The 26,880-nt window shown below is 40.4% G+C and overlaps 1 protein-coding gene across 2 annotated transcripts in view; it reads left to right on the forward strand.

Moving 5' to 3' along the window:
- The window catches only part of LOC122808471 (dehydrogenase/reductase SDR family member 4-like), a 501,584-nt gene that overhangs the window by 12,093 nt on the left and 462,611 nt on the right, over positions 1-26,880 (forward strand). Inside the window, exons 1-2 of one of the 2 annotated variants that reach the window (XM_044079529.1) lie at positions 18,775-18,877; positions 23,196-23,373. In XM_044079529.1, coding sequence (XP_043935464.1) covers positions 18,867-18,877; positions 23,196-23,373 — 189 coding nt within the window. In that variant the 5' untranslated portion in view covers positions 18,775-18,866. Of the gene's footprint in view, positions 1-18,774; positions 18,878-23,195; positions 23,374-26,880 lie in introns of those variants that run through there. The other variant, XM_044079461.1, reaches the window with a different exon arrangement.

Below are 26,880 nucleotides of genomic sequence, written 5' to 3' on the forward strand. Positions count from 1 at the left end.
TCCATTTATTGCTCCAGTTTTATCCATGTATTGCTCCAGTTGTATCCAGTGTCTAGCTCCTGTCATAATCCATTACAGGCAGCAGGGTATCGGTGTTTATCAATGTGTAGATGACTTGCTTATCTTTGAGCATCTTTCAATGTCTGGAATCTCACTTGGGTAAGATCTGATACAGTGGGATCTCTGATATAGTGGGATTCCAAAAGTTTTACTACAATTGCACAAGATTTTCTGGGGGGCCTGCTCAATACCTCAGTAAAATTTACTTCACAGGGGAAAGATCTTTAGATCTATTCCTGGGGGATTCCACTCTGACTTCATTCACTCTGATCATGATTCTCATGACACCTCTTTTTCAAGAATCCACATAAGAAAGATACAGTTTTGAAGTCTGGTCTCTGTATCAGCATCCATTATATTTCAAATTCCAGGTTTGGTATCTTTAAAAATCAAATGGACAAAATATCCCTGAAACCAAATCTTGCTCCCCCTGCTCCAAAGCTGTCACAAGACCTCTCTGACTCTGCTTGGGAAGCCTTGTCAAGAGGGATGAAGTGCAAGATCTCTGACCAAAATGCATAGAGGTAAAATTCTAGCCCTTGTAAAGGGCTTCTGTGCTCTGAATAATTCAAAGTAGTGACAGACAATACTACAGTGTGCAAAATCAAGAGGGAACCGGCTGTTAGCATTGGTTATAACTTTACAGAAGTCTCATTGTAAGGAATCTTCTTTGCTGAACAACTGAGCAAGCCCCGATGACTGGAAGCTAGATCAGGGGCTTTCCAAGGTTTGCTCCTCTGAGTTTATTGCCTCCTCTCTGAACAAACTGCCAAAGTTGTATTCCAGGACTCCACAAAGGAATGCTTGGAAGACAGATGCCTTTTTGTTGGACAGGAACACTTCTGTTTACTTTGTTCTGGGTACATATGAACATTCAAAGAATCCCCAAAGGTCATTGTGGCAATTCAGTCTGGCCCAGGCAACAGAAGTTTTCTTTTCAGAATTGGCCCGGGGTAATTAACACAAGCTGCCTTGCTTCAGACTGGGTCTGTGTACACAAGGTCTGGGTGTTTGATGCATCCTGTGGTGAAATGGCTGCCTGGATGATAGGGTCTTTAATTTTTAGGTACCTGTTTTCTGATGGCATGCAGCAGGTACTAATGGAAGCAAGAAAGCCTGCTACTAGAAGATCCATTTATAAGCAAATGGTAAGTTTTCAAGTTGGTGCCAACAAAACACCCATTCAGGGCCAGTGTTTCTCTAGCTTTACAGTATTTGTGTAAATTATCCTGTGGCATGTCTTACTCCTGTATAAAGGTTCATTTCTTAGCCCTTGGTTTGTCCATGGATTTGCTCTCAAAAAGTTCTCATGTGAAATGTTTGAAAAGGTTGTTACATAGGATCTGCAACTTTGAGGCTTCTTATTTGGGATTTTAATTTTTGAGAAGTAACACTTATTTTGAAACCAGCTCATGTGGCTGAATTAAGTAACATGAAAGTGTTGCTGACTGCTCTGTCTGCAAGAAGATTATCTTTGTTGCAAGCTCTTAAGCCTTCTCTTCCAGACAGGGTTGCTTTGAGAAGTGATTCTTTGTCTAAAGTGATATGTTTACTTTAAGCCCAAACTATCCATCTTTTCTTTTTGCAGAAATAAGGAAGAGAGGATACTTCACATCTTATGTCCACAGAGATCTGGTACCATCTTGGCAAAAGATCTTTCTGAACTTCAGCCATTACGTTGTGAAGAAGAGAACCTTTGTCAAAGCTGACACTGCAACAGAAGTATTCCAGGCAGGGTTGAGGCACATTCTACAGGGGGGGGGACTTCTGCAGGGCTCCTACGGTTCTAAGCTATCGAGACTTTCATATAGTTTAGGCTACTATAGTAGTAATTGTTATGAACATGATCAGTTGTAAGCATAATGTAAAAGTAGATGTTTGATCACTGCTGGACTTTTGGTGTGCACATTTCTTTTCCTAGCAGTGTCCTCTTGCAGCTTAACCTTTTGGCTGGTATGAAATCTCTCAAGGGTTTGCACTCAGCCTGGTCTTGGGCAGCTCAGCTTGGGCATGTTGAAGGGGCCCTGAAGCTTTGGAAGCTGGCAGTCTTGTTAGCCTATGCAGGATATGGCCCATATAACTTGGGCTACTGCAGCAGTAATCATTTGAACATCTTCTGTTAAGCTTGTTTACACAACTGTACTCCATGGTGTGCAATATTGCAAATGTATTATGCAATATAGTCAGCACAATAGTAACATGTACTGTTAACATTAATGCAGATTACACTTTGACCAGATTGACACTTGGAGGGTCAACTGTGTCAGCCTGCTGTGAAGAGGCTATCTATGAAATCCCTCATTATGAAACGAGAGAAATGGGAAATAAGAATCCTTGTCATAAGCTAGAGATGTAGTTTGTAACTAATGTCACTAGTAAGCTAAAGCTAGTATTTGCCTAACTACAGGTGTTCCTTAGCAAGAATTGCCTATTTTATGAAGTGCTTTTTGAGTGATGCCTTCCCAATGTATGGCTTGTGTATTTATGCAGTATGCACCTAACTTAACTGACTCAAATAAGAACTTGCCAGTCTCTGAAATGTTCTCTTCCCCCCACACTGCAGGAAAATTGTTGCTTGGATTATTCACCTAATAGGCTTTTGTATGCCTAACTGAATTTATTTACATTAAGGTGTGTGTGGCATGTACACTACGCAAGCACCAATATAGTGTGTGTGTGCGCGCGCTAGTACTTGTTCACAATGGTATGTCATTTACACTTGCAGTATCTAGTAAGGCAATTCATACAGCCATGTTCCTGCAACCCTCATGTTCCTGCAACCCTCATTTACATAACTTCATAAACTGAAGAAAACATGACTTGTCAATGGTTGCCACAATTCTGGTTAGAATGCTAGAAAGCAAGTAAAACCATGTAGCGAAGTGAAAACTGAACAGCTCCTGAAGTATGAATCAAATTTATCACTCCCTGTCTAGTTAAAGTACTTTTCACCTGAGTAAAGATTTCTATTAGTTTATGTTGCAATTGGCAGTTTTCCTTATTTGTCAGTTAATGGCATTCAAATAGCAAGAAACCAGTTTGTATAGATGGGGGAGTGAAAAATGGTTAACATGCCACACTCGCACCTTGTGTTAAACGCAAGTCATAATTTGGTATTCTTGCCACAAACAAGACTGGCAGAACACTTTGTACAAGTGCACAAAAAGGAGAAACTCACTGAAAGTTGCAAAAACTTGGTGACATAAGTTGTGGTAGTGTCCGTTTTTGTATTTGGCATTTGATTACTGGGAAAGTCTGGAGAGAAGCCTATTCAGCAGACGCCTGGGGAGTTGGAGCTCAATTACAAAAGAATTTAAGTACAATTTTAAGTACAATTTTTTTACACAAGTATAGTTCCAATAACTCATTACACATGTAATATAAAACATCAGTTAGAATTGGTATAAGGTAGAAATCATTTAATATTTACTGACTTAGACTGTTTGTAGAGAATGTAAAGGTAAGTCTAATACAGAGATTGCAATATGAGGTGAAGTAGCTTGTCCACATTTAGGGATATAGTTTATCCTGGATTTCAGCAAGAACGGAGCCAGGTTTTAGTTGGGGAAGTCTTGGCTTTGAAAGATGGTAGGGTATTGACCTGATGGGTACTGGTAGTCTGGTCTTAGTGACCTTGTACAAGTACAGACCATGCCCAACAGATTTGCTAGGCTTCTAGACTTCAGTTTTTGGTTACTGATCACAATGATCAACTGGGAACATAGTTGTGTTTAATGGTGGACAGACAGATGTCTGAAGTCTGACAGCTTGTCTAGCATCCAAGTCTAGAAACAAGAAAAAGGCCATTTTGTCATCTCTAGCTTAATTGACTGTATCTATATAGGTTAGAAGGGCAGTGCTAATGCTATGGGAAGGACAGAAGCCATGTGGTAAGCGTTCTTACTGCAGGAGATAGTCTGGCAACTATTTTGAATACATTTAAAGTATTTTGGCAAGGGGAGATAGGATTGCTATAGGTTTAAAGTTATTAACTTCAATTTCCTCTTGTGCAGAGGGGTAGTGACTTTTCTAGAGGGGGAATGTGGGATTCCTGGATTGTCTTATTTATGATTGAGACAGGATAAGCAATGCTACTATTTTTATATGCTCTTAGCTTATCTGCAAGAACATGATCCAGGTTTTATATAGCTGTGGGCACAGGTTTGAAGGTTAAAGTGGATGTGGCAGTTGGGATTGGAGGAATCCTCTCATCTCTATACTGTAATGGAGTTTAGTGGCTAATCAGGTCAGGGGTTTGGGTTGAAGATTTAATGGATGGCCAAAATGTTTAGGGTGTCTAGTGTTCTGAAACTTGTATAGTTTGTAATCTTATTTCTTTCTGTACATTTTCTGTATCCTGAATTTACATTCTACGTTTTGGATAGCCAAATTGCATTTTGCTTTCTCTCTTCTAAACTGGATTTGAGACGTTTAGTTGTATAGATTTGGGAGATCAGTCTGTACCGGTGATGGGAGTACTTGCTAGCGTCTGATACTAGGATCCAGTCTTGTAGAGAATTTGTTTTGTTTGGGGCTATTGTGTGAAGCCATACAAGTTCATGCAGATGTGGGGGAGTTTTAACCAACTGACATTCACATCAGCTTTTGTTTGTTTTTTTTTTTTTTGTGGAAATGCCATGGCTATCAAATGTAGGAATTCTTCCAGTATAGTGTAATGAGGGATTTAAAGGACATTAATGCACACTTGTCTAATTTGAGGAAAGCAATAAGCTCTGCTAAACTGGATTTTTGTTTGCTGTAAGGGGAAATGTGGTGGGTATTGGGGAAATAAAGCTATGCCACCACTTTTCCTCTTTGTATCATTAGAGATGCTATTATAGCCAGGAGGTATAACTTAGAATCGTTTAAGCCAAGTTTCAGGTAATGTCAGGCATGAAGTTCTGCAGTCTTAACACTTTTATTGCAGCAGAAAGTAGATCAGGGTTGGGATTGTCTCCTGCTGGGTTACAGAAGTGTGGGAGTATAACCCTCAGTTTCTAGTTAGAACAAGGCAATTAAGCATACAAGTAAAATGGGTTCTGTCATTTTCTGAGACTAAACTGATATATGCAGTACAGGCTAATGGTCAAGCAAAAGGGGGCAGTGGCCAACTTTGTAATATTCTTGGAGTGCAAGGACTAGAGAATTGCAATCACAGCAGGTACTTTAAAGTTGATGCATAGCAAGGTTCTTCATGAACGTTTAAACTAACAATTCTCTGTGAACTTGTAGGTGTAGGACCTTATGGCAGAGCTTCTGCAGTATGTAGGTCAGATGTAGTCACTGCAGGTTATGCTTTGAAAGAAGATAGTAGGTGGAGGCAACACTTGTCACTTCAGTGTGAGTGCAGTCAATTTTCTGCTTCATTTCCCTCAAGGCAGGGGTACAGTAGTAATGCCCAACTTATTTCTAATAAACATTGCAGCTTCAGGGAACAAGTTCTCACTGGTGAGGAGAGCCATATCCTAACAGTTACAGACATTTTAACTGATATGCCATAAGGTGAAGCCCTTCCATTATAAAGAGCTAATTATATTCCACATCAGGAGTAAGGGAAGGTGAAATGCAATTGCACATAGTACCACAGGTCAAGGGCATTCCCATGACCAACTTTAACTGAACCCTTACTGTCATTGGGCTGATGCGGTGGATGATGGCTGTGATTGTATTCAAAGTGTGGATGCTAGCAACTTTGTATGCCTTTGTGCACACAGGTGATAACAGAAGGTTTGCTGCCATACAGGATGTTAAGGCATTTGTTAATGGAGACTGCATATATGAACTAATTTCTGTACAATGTACTTTATCAACAGTAGCAGTAGAACAAACTGCACACAGTGTACCTGGACTTTGGGTCCCACCTACACTGATGCTTATAAAGATTACTGACCTGTGAATGCCTAGTCATTTCTTATTGGAATACAAGAGGCATTAGAGATGTGCAGTGGTGGACTAGACTTTAATGGGGATAAAGTCCAATTAGTTGATTACATTTTCATTGTAAGCTCAGTTAGCAGGTTCCTGTTTATGCTATTACTCTTGCTAACTATGCACTCCCCAGCACAGTGTTGTGAAGTGCCATTACCATAAGGGATGGAATCCCCTCATAACTTTGACTTCCCTGTGGACATGTTGAACATGAGGCTGTTGCCCACTGTGCAGCCTGCCCACAGGGGTGCCACTTGACAAATGGTCTGCTCCTGAGACACGCAAGGTCTCTTCCACAAAGCAGCAGATGTGCTGTGAAATTAAGCACATGCTGCAAGGTGTATGAGTGAAGGGTGGGATGCTAGGGCCCATGCCAGGATCTCATGTGCAGTACTGTTGCTCCACTACATTCACATCAGTCTCTCCACTAGTGAAGACTTGTCCAGTACAAGTCTAGCGGTTATAGACATGGCTGAGGATTGGTCTGTGTAGTGGTTGTGTGGGTTGTGCCAAAGGAAGTCTAAGCAGTAGATTCTCCAAAATAGGCTGTTTAGGCATCTTAACTCCTACATCACATAGTTGGACCCATTGGTAAAAATCTGGGATATGCAACACTCAAGTCACTGTCCTGTACATCTAGCAGGTTTCATTATATTAACTGTACCACATTCACATGGAAGTACTTGCTCCTGATTAAACTTGATCTGCAGAATCAAAGGTCATACATTCCCCCTATTTTGTTGGGGGGGTCCTACAAAACCCCTTTTGTCCTAGTCCCTGCTAATTTAGTTAAACATCTCCTGTGCATTCAAACTGAGTCCCATTTTTACCTGTACCTCCCACTGAGGCTGCTGAGTGCCACTCTATGCATTGGGCAGTAGGTTAACAAAAGCAAGCAGATCAAGGTGGGATACAGCATTGCTAGCAGTAAAGCAAAGTATCCAACAACCTGAAAAATTAGAAAAGGTGTGGCTTGTGTTTAAAATCTGCATAAGTGCATTTGTGCAGGTAAGTGTGTCGCAGAGCAGTGAGGGCACCCTTGTAGAGTACGGCAGCCTTAATATAGTTTTAATTTGATTATGGTATTCGGTGCAGTCTTCCAAATATATGTAATCACATCTTTGCACTTGTGTGTGAATATGTAATGTCTCTGAATACCACTGAAATACCAGCAACCTTAAACATCCTATCCTAAAATGATCCCTTTAAGCAGTACTGTCTTAATCCAGTTTTTAAATCTTTAGCACCAGTAACAGACTATACTAAAATTTCACTGACTGTAGGCTGGAAAGAAAATATTAAGTACACTAAAGACATGCTTTCAAACATGTCATCAGGTTTACCAAATTTACAGCTGAATGTTGTAGGTTATTCTGGGGGACTTGGCTTACACTAACTCTGTAGTTCCGACTGCTACAAGGGAACAAGAAATTGAGGCCTCCTAATGCAGTCATTTCAAACTCCAATTCATGCATGCAGTTTTCATCATTTCACATGCTGTGATTACATGGGGGTAGTATCAGCATCTTTAGAGTTGAAAGATCTAGTCTCTCTGCATGAGAGGATATTGCGTGGGATCACTGCATTTATAGCAGTGATGCACCTTCACAAAATGGCCCTCGGAGAAGGTGTTGCTCCCTTATATGTAGTGATTTAGTAAGATTAACCAACCAGTGTTAGAAAATGTGGCCATGTGTATATATAACAGCGAGATGCTGTACATGAGGAAATTGCATACATATGGTCTCACTCTCACTTAGTAAAATGGCGTATGGGGTTGGAGTGCTCTTATGGAATGTAACTGTCCACTTTTCGCATGTAGCGGATGTAATGTTATGGCAGCTGTAGTTGTTGGTCTACTAATCTGGGGTTACTACTTTCAGATGGGATCCCTAATTCTATGGGGAGTATTCTAAAAGCATGCAAAATTTTTAGTAAACTTGTGGTATTCGGAGGTGACTAAATGCAATGTTAGACCTTCTTTTTTTCCTAAGTTTGACGGGGTGAGGGGCAGGGGGTGATCTTGTATGACACTAACAGAACACTGAACTGAATCCCAAAGGTTTGTTACTCGACTAATGTTTGTGTTCAAGATGAATTAAAATGGTAGGAATTAACCTTACTGATCTTGTCTGTCTTCCACAAACATTGGAAAACTCCAAATATTAGAAGCTTAGAATTTGAATTTGTATGGAGTTTACAATCCACTGGGACTGTAAAATGAAGTTCAATGTCACCTTACTACACTTCCTCCACCAATACTTGAGACAATCTCCCTACACAGTTTGAATGCATTAAAATTAGTGTGCCTCATAGCTTAGTTTTGGAGCTTTTGGTTTCACTTTCATATGTGAAAGTAATATGCTTTTACTCTACTACAATAAAATTACTTGCATTAACTCCTAGAATTTCCTTTATAAATTGGAGCCACAACACCAAAGTTATTTTTTAGTACCTAAAATACAAATATGGAAGCCATATTTCTAAGGCTCTAGACAAGCCATAGCAAACTGCCTTTTTATTCTCACTCTATAAATTGCTTGGAATGACCACAATACAATTTGTATTGGTACATACTATTGCAAAAGTCTTTCAGTAACAAAGATCCTGTTGCAGCTACTTAACTCAACTTGAAGAAAATAGTGACTACAAAATAACCTGCCAATCGTAAAGTTCAGTGAACACTGCATAATTGTCCTTTTCTAAACTTGGAACCAGCTATGAAGCTTGCCTGTTTCAAAAATCCCAAATTTGATTACCAAAAAACTACCAAATAGGACACCTACCAGTGCTAGTTTGTTTATACTTTCTTGACCCCAGTGAGTTGTAAGGCAACTAGTTCTCATGATTGAATTCCTGTACTTGTCTGTGTAAATCTTCACAATACATTAAAGGGGAAACATTTGCGTTAAATATTTCTTAAAACCTTGTCAACATTGTGGCCTAGGTTGTGGCTTGAGTGAGCAGTCCACATGTCTGAAAATATACACCAGTGTGTTAAAAATTTAAGCAGTTCCCATTTAACTGTTTTATCCCTCCTGTTTAAATGACCCTACCCCTTTACCCTGTCTTGTCTAACTTCTGCACTTGTCATTTTGTGGCTGTTTGTACTTGTGAACAAGTAGTCAACTATGAAGTTGACTCATCCTGTGAACAGACACTTTTACACTTTGCCATTGTATATGATCCTTGAATGCATCTTTGGAGTAGATATTTCTTTTTTTGGTAGATGCATACAATTGAAGTTCTTAATGGACCTCATGCTGAATGTTTTTTTGTTAACCAGCTTAGCCCTGCTGCCCAGATCCTATTTGTGTGTGGGGGGGATCTGGGTAGAAGACTTAAATATTCCACAGTGTAAGCTAATTCATGGGCATAGAAGGAAAGCCCTGGCAGTGACCCAGGTGACGAGAATTCAATAAGTGGCTTGGGCACCTTTTGTAGCTGGTAAAGGAATGTACACTTGCGAACAGCTGTGATGGACCATCCCCAAGTGTCAAACAAGCCAACCAAGAAAGGAGGGGGGCCAAGTGATAAAAATGCTGTAGGTTACTAAGCCCAAAATGGGGAACATTGCAGTAGTCCAGATAAGTGGTGCACCACCATCCCAAGGTATGAAGATGGAGTGTGATCTGGATTATATTAAAATGGAAGTAAAGCATTGGAGGGTATTGGCCACATTTCTGGCTCCATGTGGTAGTTAAACGGGTCATGTGTATAACATGATTTCAGAACCCCCTCTTAAAATTGGCAGAGTTGTTAATCAGTAATCCAACTAGTGGTTTAGTGGCTGATTCAACTTGAGACTTGCTAAGATGGTGGTGATGTAAAAATACTGGGGGGTTGTACTACATGGTGCATCAGTGCTGTTTAACTGCTACTGACCACTACTGCCAGGCCAGAATCTGGCTCAATCTGCTCTGCCACAATTCCTTTCAACAGAATTTTTGTAGGTCCCTAAGCTGCACTTTTGCTCAAGTCTGAATTGCTGCTTTTCTGAAGTATTTATGGCAGACTAAAGAAAAATGGCTGTTGCTTTGGTTAGTTAAGTGATTGGTATTTGGAGGAACATTTTTATAGGCATACATTAAAAGCTTGTATATGAATGTTTTACCTATATAGAATGGCAAGGGTAACAAAGCCTGTGGTGGTGGTGTCTGTGGTGGTGTTTAAACCATTTTTATAGCTGTAGCCTCTTCATAGTTCAACTACTGACTATTGTCTACGGATGCTATCTCCAGGATACAATCGTCGCCAATTAGACAGTACTACAAGGAAAGGAGGTGGGATAGCAGTCCTTTACAAAATCTCTGTTAATAGAGACACCGTTCAATCACCCCAATTCAATAATGCAGAACTCCTCCTAACCAAAACAAATGCTTGAACATCTGTGCTTGCATTCTGGCAGGCAACCTCCTTGAATACCCTAGAGGATATCCCATACTGGTTATCCACTACCTATCCCCAAGAAACCATAGTTCTTGGTGACTGGCACCCCTGCTCCTCCAAACCCCCCTCACCCTTAAACTTATCTGGGTTTAAACAGACCATAACCTCTCCCACTAGGAAACCAGCCAACAGGGAAAGTATTCTGGACTGGGTCCTAGTTAATAACCAGCCTCAGCTGTACACAGTTGGCACTCTTCCTGATGACCTTGGCAACCATTCACTAACCTACATAAGGCAGGAAACCCTCACCAGACCAAATATAAGACAGTTGCAGTGTCGGTTTTTCCTATTCTATTCCTAAATGAATGAAAAGCAGCTGACTAGTAGAGACTAAAACATCTACCATTAGAAGAGGCTTATAGCTCACTTTAACACTAAATTCCCAAGTATCCTTGATTCCCATGCTCCAGCACATACAATAAAATCTAGATCAAATGGCGCCATGACTCTCAAGATACCAAATCTAAAATCAAAACTAGAAACAGAGCCTGGGCCAGCTGGAGAACTAAAGTCCCACTTTACCATCTGAAATAACTCTGGGAATGATGCAAAAGCTTCTACCAAAATCTACTGCAAAAACACCATCTCTAAAGTTCTGGGCAGGTTTAAATCAACTACTTCATCCAGGTCCTTCTACCACTACAACCCTGGCTAACCACACCCATAGTTCCCCAGAGACCATAGCTGGCACTTGTAACTTTTTTTTTTCACTGAAACAATCCAATCCCTAGCAAATCAACTAATCCCCACAAACACCCCTAATCTACCCACTAATCACCCCCAATTTAGCTTCCACCACATATCCACTAGTTGTATCAAAACACTTAGAAAAAAACTAAAACCTACCACCCTCTCTGCTGACTACCTCCCTGCATACCTACAAATAGCTGCAGATGCCATTGCATATCCCATGTCTATCAGCAGAACCTTATCTGAAAGTGGTATCCCCCTCCCTCTGGGAAATATCCCATGTCATCTCACTCCATAAAGGTGGTAGCTCTATAGACCCATTGCCATTCTTTCCCCACTAGCCAATGTAATGAAGTGTACACAAGCAACTAATGCAATACCTTACACTGACTAACTTACTATCCAACTCCCAGCATGGTTTCAGGCCATACCACAGCACCACCTCTGCCCTCATTTCCTTTACTAATGCCATAAACCAAAATGGGGAATGACAATAGGCTATCCTCTGCCCTCTTTCTTGACCTATCAAAAACCTTTGACCTGGTCAACCATGAACTTCTCATTCTTTAAAATCTATTTCCCTCTAAGCGTGCAATCCAGTGGTTCCAGTCCTAGACAACAGGCAGTACTATGGCAGAGCAAACTCCAGCCAGCTACCTCTCACACTTGGTGTGTCTCAACGCTCCATACTAGGTCCACTACTTTTTTTCTTAGTTTTATCAACCTTCACACTGCTATCCCTGAAGCTACCTGTATTCAATATGCAGATTCCACTCCGATCTGCTCAGCCACCTCTCCATCCCAACTGCAAATCCTAACCCAAAATACAGTTAAGACTATTAAGAACTGGCTCTAATAAACGCCTACTGCTGAACTGAATCCCAATAAAACTAAACTACTCTTCACCCCCACTAGTAGAGCTGCCACACTTTTTCAAACTGGGTAAGCTGTCCCATAGCTACATTCATATTGCCAGATTTGCCACTGGCTCCACCTATAGAACCCACCACTGCCAGAGCCTGAAACCACTAAAGTAGCTCTAACTGCCCAGCTTAATTCAATTCAATCAGCTCTTAATGCCACACAATTCTGTACCACCCTGAGAATACCCCCTCACTTATTGAGCCATATAGCAAACTGAGATCCCACCGGTCAGCCAACAAACTACTGGTCCAAACTCACAAAGCTAATAAACTCTGCTGGTGAATCCCTGTTTGCCAACTTTGTTGGCAAAACTTGGAATTCATTGCCAAATTATATAACCTACAATCCTCAGTCTCCAAAAAAAGCCCTCAAACAGTATCTCAAAGTGAACTGGCTTTGATAATGTACCAACCCTGATAAGTTATAAACTGATCTGTACATATCATAACATGCAACTATGTCACAAAGCTCTATCCAATCTGACGTCTCTTGCTTTTAATTGCCTGTCCATGAGAATTGAATCCCTACTAGGGAACACTACTAAACCATTGTACATAATCACTTTGTTTTATATTTCTAATGTTATCCAACTTGTGTAATCTATGCAAGTTTGTCTATTTGGAGCTTTTCTCCCTGGGCCTCTACTGAAAATGGACATGAATACAGTCTGACTATCCCAGTAAACGTAAAATGAATAAACTCATTGGCCTTATTTCCATTTTCCTAAACTTGGAACTGCTAGTTTGCTTCATAACTACAGTTTTGATGTCTTAACATTTTTTAATAGCCTCTCAGACATATCAGGTTATTTTTTCCCATTAAAAACTGGGCATTATTGGATACTATTTTGGAAATTCTAACCATCTGACCTTTAACCAAGCTCTTTGGTATGGATGGATACTAGAATAATATTAATGTGAGGTCTGCTTTCTGTGTGTACTTCAGAAGGATCTTATTTGGTCCTTCAAATCCTTTTAGATTTGATGCCATGGAATTTGACTTCTGCCTTCCTACAGTTTTTCCCAATGTAGAAAATATTGGATGCAGTAGGGGGTTAGAAGTACTAGTTCTAACTATCTGCTATATCGAGCCTTGATCTGGTGATATTTAACTGTATAGTGTAACTTGGTGTTTAATGTATTCATGTGATTCTAGCGGAATTTGTTTTAATGGATTATAAAAAAGTGCCTTAATGATTTCTGAAGTCCATGCATTAAAAACAAAAGTGCTCAACTTTAAACTTGTTTAGTACCACACAGTAAAGCATCAATTTTATATTTTATCCAGGAGTTGTTGTGTTGGCTGGGTTATTACCTTGGATGTCATAACTGAATTGCCTTTTTGGTGCACATGTAATGCCTTTACCATACTTCAAAGCTTTCAGTGCTCTCGCCAACAACAAAGCCTGTCTGGTACAACTTTATGTACACACTTCTCAGATTCTTTTGATTCCTTTCTGATTTGGCACCTGACTTCTAGGCTTACTGTTCCATGCTACCACTCTAGACAGTCAAGCACAATTACTGTCCACTTTATGGTTTGGGTTAGAGTAACTAAAACCATGTATTTTAGTATAATGCATTGTTCATGTAGAATTAGCTGCAAAGCTTCAGAAGCAAATTCTTTGAAACTGTAAACGGCACTTTAGGCAAATGGAAATGCAAAATGTTGTAACTACAGAGTGCAGTTTGGTAGTAAAACACTGTCCTCTGGTCCTGCTGTCACTCTTAAAATTTACTAAAACTAAGCATTTGTACAAGACTAGGCAGTAATTTCCAAGGTTAGGCCAAAAAGGCCACTGTACTATCAAACATGTTTATCTTGATTGCTGAAAGTGTTTTAACATCTACTGCATCTTTAAAGTTTTGAAATAAGCTGTTACCTATCCAGTTCACCTTGCGAAGTAACTGCAAGGCCAGGTGTTTTAGAACAAAAGTTCTGTCAGTGGTCTGCAGTAATTTCAGAAGTTGGCTAGAAAATTGGAATGGATAGTCTTGGCCCGTCTAGTATTTGGAGGTTTCAGAGCAGTTTTACCAGGAATATAGAAAAAGTACTGAGTGCAGGTCTGTTGGTGTCCCTTGTTAATGCTGTGATCACCACTGCCACTAATGACACTTCCCACACTGGGCCAGTAATCAAGGAGCCTGAATCCTCACCAGTGATACTGGAGAGGGATGTTCACTTGGAATACAAAAGGATACACTATTTCCTGGTGCATCTAACAGAATTTCCCTTAAGAGCACTTTGGGAACACTATGCCCAGGCTCTGGGTGCATCTCCCTCCAGGTTCCCTATTGGCACTGTGAACCCAGTGCCTCATGTCCTTGCCCCAAATAACTTTTACTAATTTTCACATGCCTGGGAAAGGTTGGCACATTACCACATCTACCAACTTTGCCCAGACTTAGGTAGATTCACTGCCACCAGTTAATCACTATAAGGCTCTTAAAAGGATGTCCAATTATACTGATTGGCAGCCAGGCTTATCACTAATTGTATGCAAATACACAATTTTTATTCTAAAGGGCTGGCCACAATGAAAAGTTTACTGTAACTAGATTTAATAAAATACTAAACACCAGTTTGTCACCAGATATATTAAAAACACTGGAAAGTTTCACCATTGTAGAAATAGTATTTTTAATTTCGCTGTAACTTCCTGACTAAAAATTGCCATTCCCTAGTTAAGTTACTACTACAAGACAAGAATGCAGGTGAGTGGTCCTTGTCTTATCAAAATGCAGAAGTTTCAGTTTGACAAACTCCTCTGTCTAAATATTTTGAGTTGATTGCACTATATCACATCTGGTCATCTTTTTCCCGCAATCACCAACACGACACTGACTGGATTTTAGCACTTAGTTATAGTACACACACCCCTTTGCTCAGATCTGGCAGTCATGAAACCATAATTTCCATTTTCCTACAGGAAATGTAATTTATTCTACCCCAGACCTTGTTTCTGGCTCCCTTAAACTGTGGAAAAGCCTTTATGGCTTAACCCATAAAGTAATTTTAAGAATATTTTTTGCAAAGTCAGGTGGATTAAGATCAACACAACTTTTGGTATATGGTATTACAATGCATACATTTAAAGTTACAATAATGCATGTACATATTTTCCAGCAGGGCACACTGTTTAACACACTGATCTGTATAGATCACTTTGCACAAATGACAATTTATAAAATTCCAGCTAGCTGTGCAGACATGTTACAAATCCACTCCCATTTCTTCTGGCATGGCTGGCAGTACCTCCTATCATCACAAATTGGACAGAGGCAACATTTGTCTTCAGAAGTCTGGCACAAGATACCTGACCTGAAGCAAGATTTTTTTTAGACTTTAAAACCAGGACTCTTCTGCTCTGAGATTGGAAGAATTCAACAGGGCATGAAGCACAAATAAGATGCAAGGAGCCAAGAGCTGACCAGATGGGAAAACCATTACAAAGAAACTGAAGCAGTGCATGAGTTTCGGAAAAGGATGGTCATGTCTTGTATTTCAGTTTTATTTGGGAAGGTCCACTGGGCTGTGCAAGATGCAACTTTTTTGTGGTAGCCTGGGGAGAGTGTTTAAAGACTTTACAACCAAATAGTAGACATTCTATAAAACATGTTAAAGCATGCAGTGGTCAATCCTAGAGAATTTACAGCAATTTAAACACTTGGTGTCAGACCACAGTATTTTAATATGCACAGCTATATACAAAGTCAGCTAATCAGAGGTGACCGATACAAAAGTATTCAGCTGATGAGATCCAGATATATTAATGATGCACAACTTAATGATATTCAGAATATATACAAAAGGAGTTCTAGGCTGTGTTCAGGGGTCTACCTGAAAAATATAGAAATCCCAGATCAGACTACATAAAGATGAGATCTGCAAAACCCGTTTCAGTGAAAGTATTCCCAGCCAACAAAATGAACTTTGCCCTTCTCACAACTAGTGTGATCTCAGAGTTTGTATATTTAGGTGGTATGTGTGGGGTTCAAGATGTAGTGTGTGTTGGCTTTTTTTTTTTTTTCCTGACATTTGGTATTGGTTACTCACCCTGGGAAGAAATTAATTGATCTGGTCTTTGCTGAAGTGAGTTTTCACCGATTTATCTCAACAGTCTTGGATCTGAAATTTCTACATAATGAAGTGAAACTGTTCAGAGCACTGTGGTATAGATGCATAAAAATATAGGCAAAGGAGGTTTCTGTAGAAAAACAGAACAGTTGCACAATTTGAATGTGTGCAGGTCTTGTGTGAGAATTATCTGCCTGAAGTTTCAGAGCTTTGCTCTAAATCACCTGGACTTGAAGATTGCTTAACTTCAAAAGTTGGGGAAAACAGAATTTTAGTGGGGGTATGTAGTTGAAGTAACTGGGGTTATATAGTTAAGTAACTGGGGAGAACAGATTTATGGTATGATTGACTGGGAAATGTAGTAACCAATTTTGCCACTTTGTAACATTGCTTCAGTCTACATAGCTGAGTGGAGTAAAGTTGAATACTATCATTGCATAGAATAAATTGGGGCAACAGGCAGTAGCAGCTGATTCTCTAGCATGTTTAGTTTGATTTTTGCTTTGTAGAGGGCCCTTAATTGTTATTGATTTGTAGATCAAAATATTGATAACTCTCATAGTAAAATGGTATACCGTGTCTAGTGGATTGCTCAAGGAATGAGGTTTTGGGTCGGAAGGGCATAGCCTTGCTGTATTTTTAGCATGAGTTTTTGGTTGGACTATTCCAGCCAATGCTTGGTGTGAAATTTAAGTAACCTGAATCTTGTTTAAGACAGAGGCCTCTGATTCTAGATGCATCCGTGTACAGAATGATTACGAAAAAGCCCTGATACTGTATAAAGAAAATAGCGTTCCAAGTCTAGATTCCTAAGGAAACCCCTATGTTCAGAGGAGCAGTTTGCTATTTGATGCATTTGCTTCTGTCACCATGGTAGACTTAACCACAGAGTGGTCTCATTAGAGGTGGAGGTTTGTGGGCTTGTAATAGGTGGGAGATGGTGCCAAAGGTTCTATAAGGTTGCCAAGACTCTTGTTGCAAGTTAATAAAGGAGAGTAAAGCAGTTGTAATATGGCTTGGTCTGAAACCATGTTGCATGGGGCCAGTTCGTTATTTTGAAGGAGATACTTGAGTGGCTGAGTGGACACTGCAAGCATGTTTGATAGAATAGCAAGAGGGTCTGGAATTACTTTGGTTGAGATTTCCCTTTGGAAGGGGTGTGATAAGCCTGTATCTTGGGTATGTAGGATTCCAGGAGGATCTGTAATGAGCATGGAGACTAAGTTGGTGCCTGTGCTGATTGCAGGAATATTGCTTGCCAATTGCAGTCTGCTTGTCTTCACAACAGATAATGTTTTATATGGTCTGGTTTAAGGATGAAGGTGGGGTAGGCTTTAAATAGTCTATGGGTACTGGTTGAGGCTTCATAACTGCCCAAAAGCTTTTGTTAATGAAATGGAGTTTTAAAGGTGGCTGCTGCTTTCACCTTGCTGTTTAAGGTGGGTTGGGCTTGGGAGGTATTTCTTGTGTTAGGAATTTATGGATTCCCAGAAGCTTTTGGGCTTATTTACTAAAGTAGTAAAAACTAGATTTTTGTACCTTTTGTTGGGGGTTTTCTGCCACTTTCATGCTACTAGTATGGATGTTTGTGTGGGGGATTAGATGCCTCATTTACCTAGTAAACCAAGGATCTGAATGGTTTGTCTTCTAAATGGTGTTTGTGCATTTAGGGTAGCTAGAAAGTTGAGCCTTAAACTGATTTGTCTAAAGGAATGACTTGTGGGTGCCAGTTACATAGCTGCAGGGTGGGTATAAATGTTTCAAGATTAAGTGTTAAATTATGAACTAGACTGATGGGAGAAGTAATATATAGAAGTATTGGGAGGATACATGCCTCTTGTGTATTTCGGTTAGATGCAAGAATCCAGTCTGTGGCCTTGTCTGTTTAGTGTGTGCTTTGAGGCTCCCCTACACGAGATGCAGAGGGAAGGAGTTTATCCACTTGATATTTAAACCCTAAAGTATGAAACTTTCATGGAAAATCCTTGAGAGCCAGGGTAGGATATCTAAGTCTGGATTTTTTTGTGTGTGTGTGTGTGTGTGTGTGGGGGGGGGGGGGGTTGGTATGTAGCGCAGCATTAAATGTCATGTGTGGGTATGGATGCATTTATAATGTACTCTGGTACATTATGGGTACAACTCCAGCTCTTTGTTCTGTGGTAAAGCCTTAAGGGATTATAGCTTGTAGTCAAATGTCTTTTTTTTTTTTTTTTTCTTTAATAGCTGGTTTTAGGCAGGCCAGTATCTGGGTGTGATAGTACCAGTTTACTTGCATCAGGTTTCAAATAAGTTACAATGGAGTGTGCTGCAGAACATCACCAGCATTATAAAAGTTTAGGTCCATCTTTAAAAGGATCATTCTTTCTAATGGATCTTGACACTAACCTTAGTGTCACAATTCACAAGTGACCAAGTAATTTGGCATGACTCAGCAGAACTGGTGATGCTTCTAATTTTATATTGAATTTTTAAACCTTTTTAAAAACTGCTGACAGTTGGAAATGTGAAACCATATCTGAGATTGGTAGAACACTTCAGTGAATGTCTAATGGCTGATTTCATGTTTGCAGGATGTATCGTTCATGGTCTACATTCTAGTACAATGCTTCAGCCAGCAAGACCTCAATGTCCAGTCTTTATTTTAAAGGGTACTCTTCAGTTCCCTTTAGAAGTGTTGAAAGCCAGTAAAGAAGGAAATTCATCCTTGGTCTCAAAACCATTGTTGACCTGAACATGTAATGGGCTCTAGGTGAATATTAAGATTTTTATTTTCTGGCTTTACATTCTCATTGTAGCTTGAATCTACAAAGTGAAACAGATCTTTGAGCATTTATAGCTTGGTTCATGCTCTTTGCTTGCATTGCACTCGTTGTGTACTTTGGCTGCTCCAAGGCCACGGCACATGGTGCTGAGTGATCTTTTTTCATTTTTGAAAATAGTTTGGGAAGGGGGGGTGGGAGTGTGGGTTTTTGGCATGGCCACAATGTATAGGGGAAAGGTATGTGGGTTGGAGTGTAGGAGACTTGTCCAACTACAAAACTTCTTATGGTTGTGTACATTTCCCACTTCGTACACAAGCTATGTTTTAACCATGCGCATTGTGGTGGAGCAGTGTACCAGACTATCCTAGTACAAACTTGCAGAATTGGGGTCTGGTTCTAGATTTCTTCTCTGGAGATGCATGAAGACTAAATGTGACTTTATGAATATTATAGCAATTTTCTTTTGCTAACTGCTTTTAGATGACTAGCACCTGCTTAGTACAAGGCTAGCTATGTTTTGCATTTGGTTGATGGTTCTTTCAGGTAAAGAACTGGCTATTTGAATTTGCAGTGTTGCTGAACTTCTGTGGTACATCACCAGTGGAGTCCCCCATGCCAGGACCACTCCTGTTTGGTATCTGCTTTCTGAAGTAAAAACTAATACTAAAGGGCACTGGCCAAGTTTGCAGATGACTAAGCTAGGAGCAGTTATTGAATCCCCAAATGATCTGGCTATCCTGCAGGGAGGTCTGTCTCAAGATAACTGGTGAAATCATGGTCTGAAACTAAATGCCAAAAAAGCTTTATCATTTGGGAAGGCATCTACTCCCAGGAACTACTACATTGACAGTACTCACTAAGAGTTGACTCCATTATGGGAGTTGGGGGAATTTTGTGGATAGTAACTTTACTTTTAACCAGTGTCTTCTATTGTAGTAGTCCTATATTGCATAGTTTTTAAACAAAGGGCTTGTCTAGTTCTAGAGAAGTTTTCCTTTACTCAGGCCTCCTTAGGCTAATCCTTAAAATATAATGCCCCCTTTGGCATGTATCTGTCCAGACACATGTAGCAAGTGGAATGCTGACTACCTTACTAAAAGGCCCAAATATTTTACATGGACTGACTTGAAGCCCTGTTAGTATGTGTCCTACAGACAGGTAACCTGTCAGGTTTCATGCCCACTGAGTGGTGCAGAGCTACAGTTATCCCACTCCAAGGGGGATCCACCTTGTATCCTAGAAACTACTGTCCCATCAGTCTGAGCCTTATCTGCAAGGCCATGGAGCATATGGAACTTCTAAAAGACTTTGGCACCCTTCAACCACTGGACCCCACCCAGTTTGGGTTTGTGAAGGACCGATCTTGTCTCCTGAACCTGATTGACTTTGAATCCTGTCTCCAGAGCCATGGACAAGGGTAAGGTGGTCCACACAGCCTATACAAACCTTGCCAAGGCCTTTGACATCCTCCACTCTGGAATCCTAGATAAACTTACTAAGCTGGGCATTAATCCCCATGTCACCCAATGGGTTGCTAACTGGCTTACTGATGGAACCCACACTGTAAAAGTAGCAGACTCCAAATCCAGCTCCAGACAAGTGGAGTACCTCTGGGTTCAGTCCTGGGACTGCTCTTTCAGATCTACTTATCTGAAGTACAGGCTGAAGCTTGCAGATGACTGCAAACTGGGAGCCATTATTTAATCCCCAAATTGTGGATAATCTACAAAAGGGCCTTACAGAAACTGATGCTTGGTGCCAGAGGTAGACAGTGGTCTGGTGCCAGAGGTAGACAGTGGTCTCTCCTTCAATAACCACATTAGTCAGGAAATCCTATGTGGCACACCTAATCACTAAGGGCTTTTCATCCAGAAAAAAGGTCATTGTCCCACTGTACTCATCCCTCATTAGACCCATTATAGAATACAATGCCTCATTTGGTATGTACCTCTCAAGAAATCTGCCACAAATACCTCACTAAAAGAATCGCAGGCCTAAAGCAGATGCCCTACACTGACAGCCTTAAACTCCAGCTATACTCTTGTCGCACATAGTCTACTCTGCCTTGTATGTTAAGCAGAGATCGCCTCCATGTCAGACCCAGAGCTGTTGGACATGCTACACTTAAAGAAATCCCAATCCCTCAGAGCCGCACGCTCCAGGGATCTAAACCTTGTCATCACAAACCAAACCATGCTGGAGGGATAGGTTCCTGACCAGAGACTCCCCAGACTCTGGAATAGATTGCCCATACATGTCAAGCAGAGTGCCTCTTTGGCCCTCTTTAAAAGGAACCTTCCCAATTGGATGGGAGAAGAGAAATTCACCCCGGGGATCACATCAGTCACCCTGCTAGTCTGGGGGGGGGGTCCAGGGAAGTAAATAGTGTAGGAAAAAATATCCAGGGTATTCTGGCTAGGAAGAAATATCCAGGGTATTCTGGCTAGGCTTGTATCTGCCCTAGGGCTGATAGCCTAGTACCAACCTATGAAGTATGCATTCTCTGACCATTATTGATGGGTTTACTGGGCATCAGCAAGAGATGTCAAATATTCTGTGCAGAGATCTAAACCTCTTCTGAAACAGAATGGTTTGTTGGGACAGGGTATAATTGGCATAAGATACTGCTGTTGAACAGAATCCCATCAACAAAGTTCATCCCTGCTCACTTTCATGTGCCACTTAAATCTATGGGTAGGAAGCAGGGAATTTAGCCATGGACTGCTTGTATAATGGTAGAAAGGAACCAGCTGCTTTCTCATGCATGGGTCCCTCCAAATTATTCCCATTTATTCTGGGTCTCTATTAAATCACCGAACACATAAAGCGACCCTATGTAAGTGAAAGCTTGACTGTCAGAACAGTGACCCCCCCCCCCAGGGGAGAAATGCTGTTTCAACAAAAATAAAAATCAATTTCAGACATCAAGTGGGGGGTTTCACCCCCCCCCTACTTATACCAACTCCAAGATTGCACTGCAGTGCTGAGAACTGCAAAGTGTACCGAAGCAAATTCTTACCCAGGGAAAATTCACTTGGCAGCCGCTTCAATATTTTGTTTTCAGCCTTTTAAGTTCGACCAAGATGCATTCAAAAGAATGCATCTTCAGTCTTCTAATATAGACCTGCTTGGCAGAGGAACAGACCAACAGAAGCATACCCATTGGATTCTCCAACCTAGGATAGGGTGGCATTGGACTCCAGCCGTAGGGGCATCATCTTCACAAGCATGGAAGTGTAGTTTGTGCAGACTACTAAACTGTTTTGCTTCCATATAAACACAGCATCTGCATAGCAGACATTGTCAAATGTTTGTCCTCAAGACACGAGTGCTCAGTGCTTCAGAAAGTCCTCGGGTGATTTCATATGCTAGGGAGTAAACATAAAAATTAGAGCAGGCACTCTATGCCCACCAAGTGTTGCACCAAATCACTATCTCTGGATTAACCAGAGTATATATTTCTAGAAGGTGGCAGTTTGTATTTAGACTGCACTTTAAAATCTAATGGTTTAAAAATGCTCTACAGCAGTTTAGCACTTTTATATACAGTATATAGATGTGAATATCTCAATTTTGAAAAGTGCTAATGCCTTTCAAGCATATTGGTTTAAATGTGCTACCAAGTAAAGAACTACATGATTTTGGGGTGAACTGTTTTGCTTGCTGGTAACTTATTCGGTGGATGTGAGTGTAGAAATAAGCTTTGTGTTGACGCACAGTGGTGCTACTGGTTTAACTGGATAATCTGAGATTCCTTCCACAAACTAGTCAAAGTACCACCTTTCTTGGCTTGGATGGCTAGATACCTCTCCTAGGAGTCTGAGAGCCTGCAAGGCAGTCTGTCATAACTGAAGGCCAGCAGCTTCAAAATTCTTGGTTTATAAATTTGATTCACCTAATTTCCAGTGTATAGATGTATTCCGAACAGTTTACCTTTTCAAATTTCCTTCAGCCAGATTGATATAACTTCTGCCCGGTTTTATTGTCTTGGGAGATGTATGTTTTAGCTAGTCCAGTGTCATGTCCTTGAATGTATTCCACCATTCCAAGTTTCCTGTGTTTGCATGGAAACCTAGTACAAGCTTGGGTTTTCTGCCATGTTTGTCCAAAACACTACAAGCTGTGTGCTGAACTGAACATTGTATACTAAAATGTCTTTACTATCCTGGTCAACAAATGTAAAATAAAATAGAGTAACTTGTATCTTTAATGCACCATTGGGTGTTTACATTTATTTTCATAGCTGGCTTAAAGTTTTTTACTTTACCTATGCATAAAGGTTAACATGGTTTTCATTATCTTTAGGATTGGTTTAGCAATTGCCAGACGTCTTGCAAAGGAAGGAGCCAATGTGGTAATAAGCAGTCGAAAACAAGAAAATGTAACAAGAGCTCTTGCAGAGCTGAAGTCTGAAGGACTAAACATTTCAGGATGTGTTTGTCATGTAGGAAATGAGGAACATCAAGACTTGTTGGTCAATATGGTAAGTAGTGCAAGTTGGATGCAGATGACACTGAATCTAATAGCCAAGATGCAGATGTGAAAAGGATGGGCACTTAAGGATCTGATTTGGGTACAATGAGATTTTTAAATGAAGGGAGCAGAGCAAAGACCAAGATCTATTTCTATAACTTAAGTAGAAGTGGGAACAAAGTGGCATGTTTCAGGCACAATTAGAGTGCTAAATTGGTGAAGGAAAGGGTAAACTGGGTGAGTCATGCCACTCCAACTTGGCACAAATTTGGACAGCCTGAAATGGAGACAAAAGCTCAAAATAAGCACAGGCTTTAAATAGTGCTCCTGCAGACTTGTTGCTAGAATAACATGATTTGCATTAGCATTTTCTTAAGGATAGTCTGAAACTTGGGTGTATGACATTTAGTGATTTCAGTCCTTGGTGATTTGCCAGAAAAACACACTTTGGGTAACAGACCAAAAGTAAGAGGCAAATCTAGACATTCTGTGAAAATGTGCTCAGTTGAGTGGTATGGCTTCAGCAAGTGGAAACGGCCTGTTTTGCAATTCAGTGGAGCAGTAAAGATGTCCTGGCTGTAGGGTGACTAGTATCTTGTAGCTCCTGATGTAAAGGTATATTGTAAACAATTTAAAATATTAGTCAGCTTTTCAGCTTTACTACAAATCTCCATTGTTCTTGTGGTCCCCTAGATGTAGAATAAGTGCAAAATATAATCCTATATTAGATTTTGACTAGCGGGGCAAAGGCAGGTAAAATGGGAAGTGGGTTTGTCCTTGCAGGCTTTCACACTGCCTCCCTCAGAAGGGTTTGTTGCACCACTGACCTCTACCAGACTCTGTATTACAGGTAGCATCTTTTGAGCAGGACCACTTTGCTGTAAAGAAAGCAGGATTGCATGCTAATGTGTGAACATGAAGGGGCCACTGACTAGCAGTTTTTCAGTGGTTTCCTTGCCACCATGGGATGGGTTAGTCTGAGGCTAGGTGGGCAGGCATAACTTTCTCTCACCAGACTGCTTCCTCTAACACCAGTTACCCTTCCAGGTGAATGGATAGATCACTCAGGACTTGCTAATCCATTCCCCACAGCCCCCCTGTTCAAGTGAAATTGTGAGGCTAAGAACGAGGCTGTAAGGTTGTTTTGGGGGCAGAAGTCATGTAGACTGGCTTTATGTATAACTGAACTACTAAACTTGGCTTAGGACTCCTGTTTTCCTTTAAAAGGAATACATGCTGTTTGCACAAAAGTATATGTGCATTTCACTAACTTTAATATTACAAGGTGGTCAGGCAAGTAAGCTTGAAGTGTTGGTCCAAGCTGAATTACCACTAAATGTCCTATTTTCAAGTACATAAGACAAACCTAGTTTTATGAAGAGCAGTAAGTGAATTGTGGTTAATGTATTTGGAAGAATGCCAATACAGAATTTATTGGAGCTTCCTTCATAAAGCTATGGTGTGGCACTAGTCTTTAAAGTGAAGCTCATTAAAATCCATTAGTCTGTAACCTATGTTAAGGTGTCCTGTCGTTTCCTCTGCAGAAACTTGTCCACACCTTAGAGTATTACTGTACATGGCTACACAGTGTTAACATGCAACAGACCTGGATACAGTCTAATACTCAGCATGTGCAGACTTAACTGCTACTCAGTGCCATGAGACCCTGTAGGTTCTGTATTTCTGACTTGCATAGTTAACACCAGTATGCCATTAATATAAAAACTGCTCCAATTTGAGTGTTAGAGTTGTGCAATGATGCAAAATATTTAAGGACAAATTGCTGATTCTCAAAGAACTTGAGAAATTCCTGTTTTTGCCAAACTGGTAAACTACTACTTTTTAAATGCTAACTTTTATAAAATGGTGCGACTGTGCTGAATAGCATTTGGCTTTGGAATGTTTCATGGCCTATGAGACTATAAACATCCATGGAATTCAAATGTAGCAGAGAACCAGGTGTCTAGTTAAATCAGTTGTACAGGGGGTGAAGCCCCAGTTTCTGCATGGAGATGTTGCAGATTAGCAAGCTGGGTGTTGGAGCTAGCATTTGAGAATGGAAGTGTAGCAGTTTCGGGATGGTCTCAGTTGAGTGCAGTGTTAAAATCTGCTGACATGTGCACCTGGAAAGTTTAACTTTAGCATAAGACCCCCAGTACTCTGCTGTTGATGGTGCTAAACTGTATTTAAAAATGATCTTTGCATTAGGAAGTAAAGCTTGTACATGCTGCTTATTTCTGGATACACTATGTAAATTCCATGTCTTGTAAACTACATGTGATGGTAGGTAATGGGTGCTTCAGATGGCAGGCTATTGTTAAATCAATTAGTTTAAAGTTGGATATGTTAATTTTTATGCAGAATGGTATTGAATGGCCTTGAGGGCTGAGGTCTGTCTGACACTTTGTGCTGTTGTGCACAGTGCCTGGAGGATTGGGTTCTAAATGAGCAAGTATCTGTAGCTTTAACTGTGTGGCTTATCTCTTAATTCAATAGATTTTTTGCTTTATTACATGGACAACATTTTCAGTTGCGAACATTATACCTTGGGTATCTTTAGTCATTCAGTTTAACTTTGCACAGCTCTAATTCCTGGCTTCCCTTGAACCTAATTTCTCCAAAATATTCTGCATGTATTCCCATAATTCCCTCATGTAATTTGCTCTACCCTTTTCTAAAGATCCCACTTCAGTACTATAATTACATATAGTATGACTTGGTTTAGACTTCTATTGCCATTTTCTAGAAGTGGCTTTTTTGGCAGCTACTAGAATAATTCAGCAAGACCTTAATGTATCATAGCTGAAATATTTCCTGTTAAATCACAACTTTAATGACCAAACACTCAGTGAGTATCAGACTTCAAACTGAAGTCTGAAGAGTCTGATATTTTGAAAGCACTCTGTATGTTTGGTATAAAGTTTGATTTTTACTGCTTCAATTTCATTCTAGTCTCTTACTGTTAAATTTCCTTAAATACACCAATCTGCAGGGAATTCTTAAAAGCCTGGCAACTCATTACTCTAACAAATGTTCCTGATTTTTTTACCTCTTCCCCATCGCACCTTCCTCATTTGCAGTCTACATGATGAAAGATTCTTTGGTTTCTGCATGAGAGTATAAATACCTATGCAAAAATCCTAAATCTTCTAGACTCTGCTTATTTCTGAGCCATAAATATATCCTTATTGTTTTTGTGGGCGGCACAGTGGTGCAGTGGTTAACATTGTCACCTCACAGCAAGAGGTTCTCTGGTTCGATTCTCAGCTGGGTTAAGCCTTCTATGTGGAGTTTGCATGTTCTCCCTGTGTTCGTGTGGGTTTCCTCCGGTACTCCGGTTTCCTCCCACATTCCAAAGACCTGCATCTGGAGCATTTCTCCCTGGGCCTCCGCTGAAAACAGGCTCTGTGGAACCTAGTCGGACTGTCCCGGTCAACAAATGATAGATAAAATTAAAAATAAATTGTGAATTTGCATCTCCAGTCTCTTCCCAATACTTTCTAACTCCAGTTCCTAT

This window comes from Protopterus annectens, chromosome 1.part0 (assembly GCF_019279795.1).
Source record: "Protopterus annectens isolate FY-2018-M chromosome 1.part0, PAN1.0, whole genome shotgun sequence".
In the NCBI taxonomy this organism is placed as follows: Eukaryota; Metazoa; Chordata; order Ceratodontiformes; family Protopteridae; genus Protopterus; species Protopterus annectens.